We start from the raw sequence: 15722 nt of genomic DNA on the forward strand, positions 1-15722 counted from the left end.
TCTACTACTACTATTTCTATAGCACTACTAGACATATGCAACACTGTACACATTATATTCAGGTACTTTCTCTGTCCTTATTGGGCTCACAATCAAAGTGTGTGTGTGTGTGTGTGTGTGTGTATGGGAGGGGGGGTTTGTAACTGGGGCAATGGAGGGTGAAATGACTTGCCCAAGGTCACCAGGAGCTGCAGTGGAGTAGCCTAATGGTTAGTGTAGTGGCTTGAAAACCTGGGGAACTGGGTTGAATTCCCACTGCAGCTCCTGGTGACATTGCCCTCCATTGGCTACTCGCTCTAGGTTCAAAATAAGTACCTGTATAAAATCTCCAACCCACATTGATTGTAAGCACAGAAAGGTGGTGTATCAAGTTCCTTTCCCCAGCTGCTACGCTAACCATTTGGCTACTCCACTTCATTTCAAACTGCAGGACCCAGATGTCTCAATCCATCCTCCTTTTTCTGGAGCCATACAGTAACCCTACCTGGGACCATGATCCACCCATGGTTCCATCCCTGTCCTGTACTAGTTGACTGGGTCTGAATGACTCCAGAAGCAGTGAACGCATCTCTCTGGTATGTAATGTGGTTTATAAGCCAGAGAATATTGAGATGTTCTGTCTTCCCAGGACTGGCCAAAATGTCTACTGGATAGCTTGGCAGCTCTGGAACAGTCTGTAGGAAAATGCTAATATTAGGAAGCAAATGTATTAATGTAAAATAGCACACACCCTATAGTCTGTTGTAAATACAACGCTGGTGAATCAAAATACCTGTTAAACAAGTCAAAAGGGGGCTTGTTTTGTTCAAACTGCTGCATAGATAGAAAGTCATAAAGATAGATCAAGGTATAGGACTATTAAGCTTAGACTTACTTTAATTAAGATCCAGACCCTTCCCTCCAGAACCTGCTCTTTGGTAACATCTGTAACTTCTGGAGTGTTAAATTTAAAGAGTTAGCAAAAGGCCTTATGACAGGCAGATAGAAAGCATCATTTGTTTCATGTTACATCAGAGATGCCAAGTTACCCAGTTTCAGGCTGGAGACCTTTTGGCTCGTCCTGGTTTTGAATTTACTTCCCAAAGCAGTGTGGATTTTATAGTGCTTGAGCCTGCCCATTGAAATCAGTGCTTTCAAATTCCATAATGCACCAGGATTGGGTGGTCAGAAATCCAGGACTGCCCTCACATCTCTGGGTAACTTGGCATCTCTGCATGGACTTTGATGTAAAAATGGGTTTGCTATTCAAAGTTGATTATTTTTAAGCTACTTAAGAAACAGTAGGTAATTTTCAAGTATTTACCAGAAGGCTGAGTCTGATCTTCTCCAAGGACTACATATACCAGGGTTCCCCAGCCAGTCGGGTATTCCAGAATATCCACAATAAATATCCATTGTACAGATTTGCATGCCCTGCCTTCACTGGGGTGCCTCCAGGACCAGGTATGGGAACCTCTGACACGTACTACAAACCAATTATAGCCCGCAAAAGGCAGATATGACGAAGACGAGTTCTAAAAATCAGGCTGCTGCGAGCACTTGTGGTTTCTATTTCCCTAGTTCAATCATTATTAGTTGAATATGAATAAAAAGTGAGAAAGGAAAAAACAATTTAAAAAGAATAAGATCAGAAGAAACAAAAAAAGAAAAAGTATTTCTCTATTTCATCATTTTTTGATAAGGGAAGTTCTAGAAAGTGCTAACACATTAATGTGCGTTATTCACCACAAGTCCCATTTTATGCAATGGGAATTATTTCCTAAGTAGTACACTTTAATAAAGCTAGTTTCAGATCTTCCTCAGGAAATTGGGCCGGAATGCACTTGTGGTGACTGGTGATTTAAGGATCTGTAGTTTCCAGAGTCTGAAGCAGGGTTCTCGAGGGCTGCAATCCAGTTGGGTTTTCAGGATTTCCCCAATGAATATGCACTGCTTCCATTGAAGGCAAGTAAATCTCATGCATATTCATTGGGGCTGAGGTTGGACAGCCTTGGATGAAGCAACCACTCTACACTTTTGCCTGTATATTGTGATTGTAATAAAATGTGTGTTTTCAAACTGAAGATTTCCCTTCTGAACCTTTTTGTTTGAACTCTGGTGGATGTATAGCTTGCCTGCCGTACTATTAGGAGGCAGTGACATATAGGAAGGGAAGGGGGGAGGAGAGTGTGGCGTAGTGGTTAAAGCTACAGCCTCAGCACCCTGAGATTGTGGGTTCAAATCTACGCTGCTCCTTGTGACCCTGGGCAAGTCACTTAATCCCCCCATTGCCCCAGGTACATTAGATCAGTGGTTCCAAACTCTGTCCTAGAAGACCACCAGGCCAGTCCAGTTTTCAGGATAGCCCTAATGAATATGCATGAGAGAAATCTGCATATAATGGAGGTGCCAGGCATGCAAACCTGCTCTATGCATATTCATTACGGCTATCCTGAAAACCCAACTGGCCTGGTGGTCCTCCAGGACAGGGTTGAGAACCACTGCATTTGATAGATTGTGAACCTTCCAGGACAGACAGGGAAAAATGCTCAAGTACCTGAATAAATTAATGTAAACCGTTCTGAGCTCCCTTGGGAGAAAGGTATAGAAAGTTGAATGAATAAATAAAGTCATCTGGATCCAGATTTTCTGGACAGGATTGATTTTGTAATCACAGAACCTAAGTATAAATACCACCATGAGTCCCTGCAGTGGTGGGCAAGCACAATCCTTAGCACAACAGTCCAGTCGGGTTTTCCCAATGACTATGCATGAGACTGATTTGCAAGTACTGCTTCCATTGTATGTGAATAGATCACATGCATGTTCATTGTGGAAATATTTATTCATTTATTCAATTTTCTATACCGTTCTACCAAGGGAGCACAGAACTGTTTACATTAATTTATTCAGGTACTCAAGCATTTTTCCCTGTCTGTCCTGGTGGGCTCATAATTTATCTAATGTACCTGGGGCAATAGGGGGATGAAGTGACTTGCTCAGGATCACAAGGAGCAGCATGGGTTTGAACCCACAACCCCAGGGTGCTGAGGCTGTAGCTTTAACCACTGCGCCACCCACTCCCCGTATTTGGAAATCTGACTGGATTGTGAACCTTGAGGGCTGTGGTTGTCCACCCCTGGGGTAAAACAAGGATTGAATCAACCCTGTTATGCAAATTTGGAGCCAGTGGGCATGCCTTTGGAATGGGTGATTCCTTTCCCCCCACTTTCTAATTATGGCTGCTATTAGGCAACCTAATACCTTTCTTCTGTAGGACTAGATTTGGGCCAGGTAACATAGGCAACTGTCTAGGGCAGTGTTTCCCAACCCTGTCCTGGAGGACCACCAGTCAGTCAGGTTTTTGGAATAACCCTAATGAATATGCATGAGAGATATTTGCATATAATGGAGGTGACAAGCATGCCAGTCGGCTCCATGCATATTCATTAGGGCTATCCTGAAAACCTGATTGACTGGTGGTCCTCCAGGACAGGGTTGGGAACCACTGGTCTAGGGCACCAAATATCCAAGCAAACAAGAACCTGATTCTGCTTGCTCTTAGTCTTAGGACCATGCTGTATGATATCTGGGAGAGAAACTTTCCCTCCCCACTGCTACACATCTTGGATCTGCCTCTGTTCCTCCATATCAGTTGTACAAGCTAGACAGTCATAGGAGCCAGCACTGTGAGTGCTAGTGGGTGCTGAGCACTCCAATATAGAGCAAGTTCCTTCATTGTGTCCATGAAGATGTCATTTGTATTGTGTTTAACATCCCGTAATCAGTTTGAAATGTTGGTCGCTATGTAAATGGTTATTGGGTGCTGTGAGCTGTGCTCCTAGTTAGAGCCACAGGCCCCTGTATGAGATAGTACTGTGGGTATGCTAGCTAGGCCATCTTTCATCTCCTCATGATATGACCAGATAAGGTGCTCTTATTTTATTCCAGTCCAAGATTTCAGTTCCATGTTTTTCTTTTGACATTGGTCCTTTTTTTGTGTTTTAACTAGATATGGAGAGAAAGGGAAAGCAATCAGAATTGAGAAGGTGATTTACACAGGGAAGGAAGGCAAAAGCTCCCGTGGCTGTCCTATTGCTAAATGGGTAAGTACCACTTCCAGAGCACTGTGTGGCATGATAAATGACAGCAGTCAGGAGCCTTGCTCATACTAATGCAAACACTGCCAAAAGGGATGTGCATGTGGACTAGTAAACCTGACTAGGTAGACTGCTTTATATAAAAGTAGGAGGATGGACAGCATTAAACTCCTAATTCTGTATATAGCACTCAAAGCTGGGCACGTATGTGCACAATTTAGCTGCTTAATGAGACAATTAGCTCCAATAATTGGGTGCTAACAATCAATTATCAGCACTGTTTAGCACTAATTATAATTTATGTATGCATCTTGCTATATGCTATTCTATAAAGATGTGTGTATAAATTCTTACGCACAGATCTGAAAAATGTACATGACCATGGAGGGTCCTGGGCAGGTCATGGCCATTCCAAGAAGTTCCACACACAGTTGCAGAGTACACCTGATCCAGGCCCAATTTAAGTGTGAAGATTCGAGTTTCAAGTTTATTCATGGCTTGATATACTGACCATCACATGTAGCTGGACAGTTTACAATATTAAAAATTAGAAAGGTCTAATATAATTTTTGATTTAGGTGCGATAAAATAAAAAGAGGGTAAACCTGGTACTATAACGAGTTAAGACTGATTGGAAATGAGAGGTTTTGGGGGATAGGGAAGTTTTAATTATAATGATAAATAAAAATAAAAGGGAAGGTAGAGGGATGGGGAGTAACGAGAGGAAAACAGGGATGTCGCTTCTTAAAAGCTTTCCCCCCCCCCACTTATTTCTCACTTATTTCACACCAGGGTTCAGTTAGTATAAATTCTTAGGCATGAATCTACTGGTGTAGCGAGGGTATGTGGCACCCCCCCCACCCTCTTCTGCACCCCCCTCCCCCTCTGCCGCTTGCACGTGCCTCCTTTCCCGTCCCTCGTACCTTTTAATTTTCCAGGCAAGAGCAAAAGCACGAACTTGCTGCCCACGTCGTGTCGGCTATCCCTCTGATGTCACTTCCTAGGTGCAGGGCCTGGAAGTGACATCAGAGGGAGGCAACACCAATGCAGGCAGCAAGTTTGTAATGCTGCTCGCGTAGGAAAAATTAAAGAGGTACGAGGGAAGGTAAAGGCTCACACGCGCGCAACGAGAACAGAAATGAAACAATCAGGGCCATACACATTACTTCTTCATGGCAGACCCAGGAACAATACACAACAGCCCATTCCGAACCAACCCAACCCCGCCAAATCAAACCAGATTACATCTTCAATAAGTAGCTGTGGGCTCTAGGAAGCATATTATTCCAAACAGGTGACCAAATCTACAAAAAAACACCACCATGCAGCAGGCGAGGCTCTTTTATAATTTACAACATTTTATTGAAGGAATCCAATAAATATCCAATAATATAATACAATAAAATAATCATTACATTTATATTCACAATATTACTTTTCAAACATATGCCTATCATTCCTTCAAAATAAATTTCCATATTACCCATTACATACCTCTATACCCTCCCTCTGTTGCCTACCCCCTTCCCTTTCACCCCTCCTTCCCCCCCTATTGTTTTAATTATTATTTTTATAACATTGTAATGAATGAATTAAACAAAAATACAATTCAAGCAATTCCACATATATTACTATCATCCCTCCTATTCCCACCCCTATCCCAGAATGAAAGGTGACACCAAGAAGCAGGTTTTAGAATACAAAGAATGTTTGCAAAGCTTCAGTGAAGCATTAAGAATCATACTTCTTGATCTAGAGGATAAAGTTTGTATATAAGGGTCCCAAATTTTCAAAAAAACAAACAAACCAAAAACGAGTTCGTCTTGGAAATTTACGAACCTCCCAAACCTCAAATAAAATTAAACGATGAAATTGGTTCCTCCAATGCCAATAACTAGGAGGATCTTTCTGTAACCAATATTGCAATCATACATGCCTTTTGGAATAGAATACTTCTTCCTTATCCAAAAACCCCACAAGCCGTAGCTTTACCAAATAACACACCCCTTGGAGATTCCACCAATTGACAATTCCATAATGAACCTAAAAATAATAGGATGGCAGACCAGAAAGATTTAATAAGCTGACATTGCCACAATGCATGAGATAAAGTATTCGGATCTTTCTCACATTTGATACAAATAGGAGAATTAACTAAATCTGCATGAAATGCTTGTAACTGTGAGAAATATGCCCTATGCAAAACTCTATACATACATTCTCTCCAAACATACCCCGTAATAATTTTAGGCAAACGATGAATAGCTTGACTAAAATCTTGAAGTGATAATTGAGTTCCCAACTCATCACACCATTTTTGTATAATACTATCATATGTACTATTTGGAATCAAACCCCACCACAACTTATGCAACATAGATATAGAGATAGGAACCTCATTACACTGATTAAAAAAATTTATAAACCTTTCACGAACACCCAATGAAAGACCCCCTCTTCTTATTTGACTCACATAATGTTGTAATTGCATATATCCATACAATGACCCTGGCCCATTTCCAACGGTTAAGGATAGTTCTGGAAATCTCCTCAACCTCCCAGACTCATCCAAAATCTGAGCAATAAACCTAACCCCTTTATTTGCCCAGGATCTAAAAATGACATTATTCATACCCGGGGTAAAATCTCCATTTCCCTGAAGAGACAAAAAATCCGTAACAAACTGATGATAATCCCATAATTTATTACATACAGATCTTAATGGAATCAAAATTGAATTACCTTTTAGATAATCTGGTAATCTTGAACTCGGCACTTGAATTAAAAACAATAAATGATATGGATAAAAAAATGCCTTTTCATATGACAATGGGGTAAACAAATCATCCTCAAAAACCAATCCCTAACGTGTCTTAACAAAAAAGCCCAACTCTTTTAACGTCCAAATGCTCCATACATAACAAAACTTAAATTTCATTTCTCCACTTCTATTTTTCCATCACAGAAGGGGAGCTGTTCTGTCACTAGTTTCTCAACATACACTTGCGAGCCAAAAGGAACAACCGCTCAAACAAGCGGTTAGTAGCACTCTTTGTGCCCAAAGAAAGAAAATAGCAAAATGTCAGCCCAACAAGGCAATTGCTTGCGCAGAAGCCAAGAGAGTGGAGCCACAACGCGTGTTCGTAGGCACCTACTTTTTATAGATCCAAGTTTTTCGAGTTAGGCACCTAATTTTCAATTAGTCGATTGTGAGGTGCTGAGTGCCAGTATCGGCATCGATTAGGCCTGTTGTTCAATTAAGTTAGGCACCGATATTTGCACCCTAACGTTAGACGGACTTTATAGAATCAGGGCCAAAATGGTTAAAATAAAAGGGGAAAAAATATACAAAATAGTAATAATTGTAGGGGCTGATGTTCAAAGGCTTTTAGCTGGATAAGGGCAGTCATTTTCTGGATAATTGGCTTAGCCCAGGGGTGGGCAACTCCGGTCCTTGAGGGCCGCAATCCAGTCAGGTTTTCAGGATTTCTCCGATGAATATGCATTGAAAGCAGTGCATGCAAATAGATCTCATGCATATTCATTGGGGAAATCCTGAAAACCCAACTGGATTCCGGCCTTCGAGGACCGGAGTTGCACACTCCTGGCTTAGCCAGTGCTGGTTCTGGAGATTCAGTAGTAAGATTTAAGAAATAATCACTGAAAATCCTTACAAACTGCCTTCAGCACTATCTGAATAGTGCTGGGGTGGTGCATGGGAGAGCTGGCGAGAGTGGTAATTCCTTCTTGGAACGTCCACACTTGGTTCTTTGGAATTGCTCTTTTCGGCAGCTACAGTTAGTACTTCAGAGAGATCTAGAATGGGATTATAGCACACTGTTACAGGGCTTGAGTATCCCTCAGAGGCGCTTTATTTATATGATCTTGCTAGTGGTTCGGAAAATTATCCTGCAAAACTGGATATAGGAAGACGATGTACCATATGACAGAGGTGGCTTGCTTTGAACTATGTTACTATAAATCTGCCCTGAATCTCGATGTCCAGGCTTACAAAGCCCTGTGGACTGCCTTTATATATCTACCGCTAGTCTCCCGCATAGGGGGTAGGGTAGACCTTAACTGTCTTTGTATGGGTGGTTTTGGGATGAATGGTGTGTGTGTGATGATGCTCTCTTGGCTGTGTTTGGTTGGCTGGAGGGTTCTGGGGATAAAAGCTAAATAAGGAATTGAGGGACTGGGGCATTATATTATTGTATGGTGCCTCTACCATTTATGTTCATCACTTAGATGGAGGCCAATGTTCAGTAGTGTACTATGTTGATTCTAGCCAATCTTGATTATTGGATGGCATCCTGTGGCGCTGTAAGATACTGTTCAAATTTAATTCTATACTTTTGCTTGTATTCTGCACTGTCTCAGATGTTACGTATTGTTTCTTGTTGCCTGATTGTCTTTGATTCCTTAATAAATATGATTTAAAAAAAAAAAAAAAAATTAGGACTGAAAAGTCACTGTCTTAACTTTGCTCAGCTGTTTAGATACCAGTTTGAATATCACTTCTATCCGGATCACGGTGGTACTCATTGCTGTAACTGGATATTCAATGCCGCTCACTATCCAGAGCAGGGGTCCCCTAAGTCCCTCCTTGAGGGCCGAATCCAGTCGTGTTTTCAGGATTTCCCCAATGAATATGCATTGAAAGCAGTGCATGCACATAGATCTCATGCATATTCATTGGGGAAATCCTGAAAACCCGACTGGATTCTGCCCTCAAGGAGGGACTTTGAGGACCCCTTGATCCAGAGAGTGGTGCTGAATATCTGTGAATATTCTACATGCTGTGAAGTTCGCTTTTGAATTTCATTTTCCTGCTTATTAAAGGTTGTAAACTTAAAAAAAATCATCAACACCTTTTGTCATACCAGGTGGCATTATGGAGCAAGGATTTGGAACATTTGATCATGTCTTCAGGCTCCTATGTGGAATTTAGGAGACATTTACGGTCTCCTTTACAAAGCTGCACTAGCGGCTTTGCTGCGCTAATAGCCCCGAAGCCCATAGAGATTTAAAGGGCTTTGGGGCCGTTGCCACGTGGCTTTGTAAAAGAGGCAGTTAAAGACATATTTGTTTATTAAATACTTGGGTAATTAGTTTGAATTTATATGGAGATTTCAAACTTAGTATACCGTTCAGACCTTATAGTCTTATTTTCTAATTATTTGGGTATTTAACTTTCTTCTAATTGTATATTTTATCTTTTTTAAACCGCATAGAACTTCACGGCCCTGCGGTATATAAGCTGATTGTTATGTTATGTTATAAATGCCAGATAAGAGTTGAACAAGGACAAAATCCAACAAATCTGCAGTGAGGGCACAAACGATACAAAACGAAATAAAACTGCACACAACTGTACAAGATGCAGACAAATGTTTATTTCAACAAACAAAATATTTGTGGCGAACAAACCACCTTTTTACAGATCATGGGGTCCTGACACAGTCCGAGTTTCAATCAACTATGGCTCCAGCTTTTCTAGACTTCATAGAATCAGGCAAAATTTGTTGCGAGCCTTTTCAACCACCATACCTGGCGACCCCTGATGAAGACATGTTGATCGAAACATGGACCGTGTCGGATCCCATGATCTGTAAAAAGGTGGTCCATTTGTGCACAACAGATATTTTGTTAACATTTGCCTACATCTTGTACACCTGTCTGAATTTCCGTTTTGTTTTGTAAACTAAATGCCAAATCACAGAGTTTAAATATTTAGCCCTAATTGTAAGATAAAATTAGATTGCAGAAAAGAGCATAACTAGAACAATTCCTGGATTCTGGTGCTAGTCCATAGACTTTTTCTCTCTTATGCTCTAACCTCTCCAAGAAGCACTGGAACCTCATTTTGTTTGTAATTTTTAAATAGCAGTAGTAGTCTGCACAATTCTGAACAATGTAACCTTAGCCCGAATTTGTAATGTAAATTATAGATAGCTCCCAAAATTAAAGGAAAGTCCCTGCCCTATAGAGCTTAGACTTTTAGATTTCAGTTTGAAAATGCCCTTGGGCCTTTTTGAAGTCTCAGTTTCTTAACCATTCACGCTGGTAATGTTTCATGATGGGTTTGTGCCCTGTAGGTGATCAGAAGACATAGTGAGGAGGAGAAGCTGCTCTGCTTGGTGCGTCATCGCTCTGGCCACCACTGTGAGAATGCCGTGATCATCATTTTGATCATGGCCTGGGAAGGGATCCCCCGCTCCCTGGGTGACACGTTATACCAGGAGCTCACTGACACCATCACCAAGCATGGGAACCCTACAACCCGCAGATGTGGCCTGAATGATGAGTAAGTTCTGCCTCTGATTCTTGCGCCGACTAGTGGAGCCTTGAGGATGAATCTCAGGAGCTGAGTTCCTAGGGCCAACGTGCTCCTTGCGACTTCATTGTATCTCCCACTGACATCACTTCCGGGTGCCACACAAAGGAAGTGACATCAGAGGGAGAGCTGACGGGGTTGTGAGGAGCACGTTGTAAGTTTTTGTTACTCGTGGCGGTTAACAACTTGAGGTACAGGGGAAGGGAAGGGGGGCACACACAGGATCGGTGGAGCAGGGGAGGGGCACCACCATCCCGGGCGCCTCTTACCCTCGCCACACCACTGAAACCACTAAAAATGGATGTATCTTAACATAAAGGAAGATACATCAATTTTTAGTGGTTTTAGTGGTGCCCCTCCCCTGCCCTTGTCTCCGCCCCCTCCCTCCACCGATCCAGCGTGCGCCCCCCCTTCCCTTCCCCTGTACCTCTATTTGTTCACTGCCGCGAGTAACAAAAACTTACAACGTGCTCCTCGCAACCCCGTCAGCTCTCCCTCTGATGTCACTTCCTATGTGTGGCACCAGGAAGTGATGTCAGCGGGAGAGACAACGAAGTCACGAGGAGCACGTTGAAGTTGTTGCTCTCAGTGGTGAACCACTAGAGGTATAGGGGAAGGGAAGGGGCATGGGATGCGTGCTTGGCGAGGGGAGGAGCGGGAAGAAGTGGGGGCAGAGAGGAGGAGGCCTGGGGCGGACCGCCATCCCCCATCCCCCACCCCTCCTTACTACATCACTGAAAATCAGGGGAGGGAAGTTTCATGGCGACTACAGGAAGTACTTCTTCACCGAAAGAGTAGTGGATCATTGGAACAGACTCCCACTCCAGGTGATAAAGGCCAGCAGCGTGACGGATTTTAAGAGAAAATGGGATGCTCACGTGGGATCTTTAAGGGAGTAAATTCAGGGGAGGGGATACTTGGAATGGGCAGACTTGGTGGGCTATAGGCCTTTTCTGCTGCTTTTTTCTATGTTTCTATTTCTTCGACCCATCACATAGCATTACAAGTTGCTTCATGAATGGCTTGAATTATATCTAATTTAATGTACCTGGCATAGCCCAGGCTGAGAAAGACAAACCCTTAGAATTTCAGACAGTGTGGCATGATGGTTTATAAAGCAAAGTTAATTGATTGATTTGCATGTTTAAGTTTGATAAAATGCATCTTGGTGGCCAGACCTCTGCTAGCTTTTGTGGGTCATTTGGATGTGCTTTCTCTTGCAGCCGCACATGTGCATGTCAAGGCAAAGACCCCAACAGCTGTGGTGCCTCCTTCTCTTTCGGCTGCTCTTGGAGCATGTATTTCAATGGCTGCAAATACGCTCGAAGCAAAACGCCACGCAAGTTCCGATTGGTAGGGGACAATCCCAAAGAGGTAAGTGCTGCGCTGGGACACTGTCAGGAGTTTCTGGAAGAGCATTAGAAATTCTGATAAAGATAAGACTTCCCTGCCATTCACATTTGATTTGTTGATATTGCCCGAGGAAGAGAACTTATTAGATTAAATATCTTATGGGTTATCTCAGTGTAATTATTTTTATAGTTTCCATTTATTCCTGTTGTCATATAATTGAAATGTTAGGCATCTAACAGCCCCTTTATTTAGTCTAATGACTCTGAGGCAGTTCCCTCTCAGTAATGCTCCTTGGCCAATAGGAATGCTCACAATAGAAAAAGCCATTTTCCCTCCCTCTCCAAGATATACCCAGGTTAACCAACCCTGACAGATAGGAGATGGCATTTGAATTTGGATGCCCATGCTACTATGGAACAGCTTAAGCCATGAGGCCATCCCTGGGAGGGATCAGGGGGCCAATCTTTTTAATGGCACATGATATCAGAGCACATTGGCTGATGTTGGTTTACTTGCCTAATATAAGCAAAGATATGCAGATGGAAATGACGACCAGTGCACAGCAGCTGTAAAGGATCCAGCTGAGCCAGAGGAAGTTATCTCCTTCTTTCAGGCTGCTTATTGCTGGCGCTCCTTCAGAACTGTAATGCCATAAAGCTTTTCAAATTTCCATTTTGCCAACTCTGATAGTGAACCTTTAAGAAGAAATCATGAACCAAAGGAGCAAAATATTGTACTATGCAGGAAGTCCAGGGCTTTCCAGTTCCCAGTGTTTCTAATCTTATGTTGGTTTGGGGAATAGGGACTGTTATGGAGGAGACCATCAGAGGTGAAGAGATGATATTTTACGTTTAGCAGAGTCTTGGGATATTTTTGGAGAGGGCTGCATCCCTGGAAGACCTCCAGTTGATGCTAGCGCAGACTTGATTAGCCAAAAAAATTTCCCTGGTAGCCCAAGTAGCCTCTCCAGATTGCCCCCCCCAATCCTGAACCCCCAAACATACATCTTTGCCATCTCCTCCCATCTGACTCCATAAGAGACCTTGCTAATCCAGTGATCCCTCTAGTAGACCCCCTAGAGGTCCACCTTCTCCAAGAGCAATGCCCATTTGCTTCTGCCTTTAGATTAGCATCTTGAAAAATGTCAGCACCTGACTCTGCATGAGGCATCCCAGGACACACTTCATGGGATCAGTCTGCCGATAAGACAGAAGAGATAAAAAAGGAAACCAACTGAAGAAACAAAATAACGTGTGCTTCAGAGAGAGTCTGGGAGAGAAATAAATGCAGGTGCTGGTAACTTGACTGTACCTGCGCTTTCAGCAGCTTTGACAGTGTGTAGTAACATACCACGTTTAGGGTTACCATATGGCTCCAGAAAAAGGAGGATGGATTGAGACATCCAGGTTTTACTTCCATTGAAAACAATGGAAATACAATCTGGATGTCTCAATCCGTCCTCTTGTTTTCTGGCGCCATATAGTTATCTTTGTCCATAACCTGTCCTGTTTCTTCTCCAACTGTACTAAACAGCTTGGAATTTTTCCCCACATTGGCTAGTTTTAGCATATGGTAGCTGTTAGCTCAATTTCACAATAATGCTTAGAACGTTTGCTTTTGTCTTTCAACAGGAAGATGTGCTAAGAAACAGTTTTCAGGACCTGGCCACAGAAGTTGCACCTTTGTATAAAAAGCTGGCACCACAGGCTTATCAGAATCAGGTAAAGAGTGAGAGCATTAGCCATTTTATTTTTGTCTTAACAGCAGAGCTTATTGCTCTGACCAGGTTCAGTTTATTACGCTAGTGGAAGAAAATTTGGAGACAATTCTATAAAATAGTTAGTAACAGATAATACACTTATTATTACACAGGTAAATTTTAGAATAATTGTATTTCTAGTACTGACAGCAGATGGTGCAGTGTGGAGTATCCTTAAAGGATACTGTTGAATCAGAACATTTAGGGAGTCTTAATAGAGAGGTTTCAAAAATGGTGGCAGAAAGCCAAGAGTGCTTAAGAGGGAAGCAGAGTAAAGATGTCAAGTTATCCCTGTCATCTTCTCAGCAGCCTGTAGATAGAATGAAAAAACACAATTTGAAATGTCTGTATACAAATGCTATAAGTCTAAAAAATAAAGTAGGAGAGTTAGAGTATATAGCAGTGAATGATGTAGATATAATAGGCATCTCAGAGATCTGGTGGAAGAAAGATAATCAATGGGACACTGTATTACCTGGGTACAAATTATATCACAAGGATAGAGTAGATCAAATTGGAGGGGGGCTGTGCTATATGTTAAAGAGGGAATTGAATCAAATAAAATGAACATTCTGCATGACATAGATAGCAATGTGGAATCCATATGGATAGAAATTCCATGTGTGAAGGGAAGGAATATAAAGGTAGGGTTATACTACCGTCCCCCGGGACATAATGAGCAGACAGATGAAATGTTTTCAGAGATTAGGAAAGCTGGCAAATTGGGCAACAGTATAATAATGGGTGATTTCAATTACCACTAATCCTAAGGAAAGGGCACACAAAATCACTCTAAGCAAACCACCTTATGCCCTATATGGAAATAAAGGGGCCCCCACACATCACTGCTAACCCTACTGAATTGCACACTCACACATACATAACCACATTGGAACAAAGGCATTCAAAAAGAAGTGGAGAAAAAAAACCCTCAGTTTGGCTTCATAGGTAGAAAAAAACCTCCACTTCTTATAAACAGCTTCGCTCAAATTAGATCTTCCATGTGTGATGTCACAGTGCAGATAAAGAAAAGTAGGGACTCCACAGCAGCTCGGAGGGAAAACCCCTTGTTGATGCAAAACGCCAGCACACCAACAGTAACAAATGCAGAGTCTACACATTCACAATAACTGTGTAAAGGTCCCAGGGAACTGTGGAAAAGTAACAGAACATTTAGCTACAGTCGTCTTGCAACCAGAATATCATAACAACAAACGAGTGAAGCTGTTTATAAGAAGTGGAGGTTTTTTTTTTTTTAAACCTATGAAGCCAAACTGAGGTTTTTTCTCCACTTCTTTTTGAATGCCTTTGTTCCAATGTGGTTATGTATGTATGAGTGTGCAATTCAGTAGGGTTAGCAGTGACGTGAGGGGCCCCTTTATTTCCATATAGGGCATAAGGTGGTTTGCTTAGTGATTTCAATTACCCCGACATTGACTGGTTAAATGTTACATCAGGGAATAGAGAGGTAAAATTCCTAGATGTCATAAATAACTACTTCTTGGAGCAACTGGTCTGAGAATCGAAAAGAGGGGGAACTATTATAGAGTTGGTCCTTAGTGGAATGCAAAGCATAGTACAGGAGTTAACTGTGTTGAGTCCACTGGGAAACGGTGATCATAATGTGATGAAATTTGAGCTGATACCTGGAGTAATGTCGCAAAAGAAATCTACTGTAGAGGCAAAAATGAGGAGAATGTTTAAAAAGAAGTTAAAGGATCAGTTGCAAAGGTTAGGACTGTAAACCAGACATGGATGGTATTTTAAAATACCATTGTGGAATCCCAGACCAGATGTATTCCAAGTATTAACAAAGGTGGAAACAAGAGCCAGAAAGGTTAAAAGGTGAAGTGAAAGAGGCTATTAGGGAAACCCCCCCCCCATCCTTTAAAGAATGGAAAAAGGATCCGAATAAAGAAAATAAGAAAAGATACAAGCACTGGCAAGTTAGAAGGAAAGCATTGATTAAAAAAAAGCTAAGAAAGAATATGAAGAGAAACTTGCCAAAGAGGCAAAAACTCATAACAAATTTTTTAGGTACATTAGAAGCTGAAAACCTATGAGGGAATCCATGGGACCATTGGATGATCAAGGAACAAAAGGGGTGCTCAGGGAGGATAATGCCATAGTGAAGAGACTGAATTATTTGCTTTGGTCTTTACGAAAGAAGATGTAACACATCTATGTGAACTGG

General features: G+C 41.9%; 1 protein-coding gene across 1 annotated transcript in view; it reads left to right on the forward strand.

The window, feature by feature from the left end:
* The window catches only part of TET3 (tet methylcytosine dioxygenase 3), a 360566-nt gene that overhangs the window by 309161 nt on the left and 35683 nt on the right, over window positions 1-15722 (forward strand). Inside the window, 4 exon segments of the mRNA XM_033950022.1 lie at window positions 3992-4085; window positions 10178-10386; window positions 11640-11790; window positions 13401-13490. Coding sequence (XP_033805913.1) covers window positions 3992-4085; window positions 10178-10386; window positions 11640-11790; window positions 13401-13490 — 544 coding nt within the window.

The sequence above is a fragment of the Geotrypetes seraphini genome, chromosome 6 (genome assembly GCF_902459505.1).
Source record: "Geotrypetes seraphini chromosome 6, aGeoSer1.1, whole genome shotgun sequence".
In the NCBI taxonomy this organism is placed as follows: domain Eukaryota; kingdom Metazoa; phylum Chordata; class Amphibia; order Gymnophiona; family Dermophiidae; genus Geotrypetes; species Geotrypetes seraphini.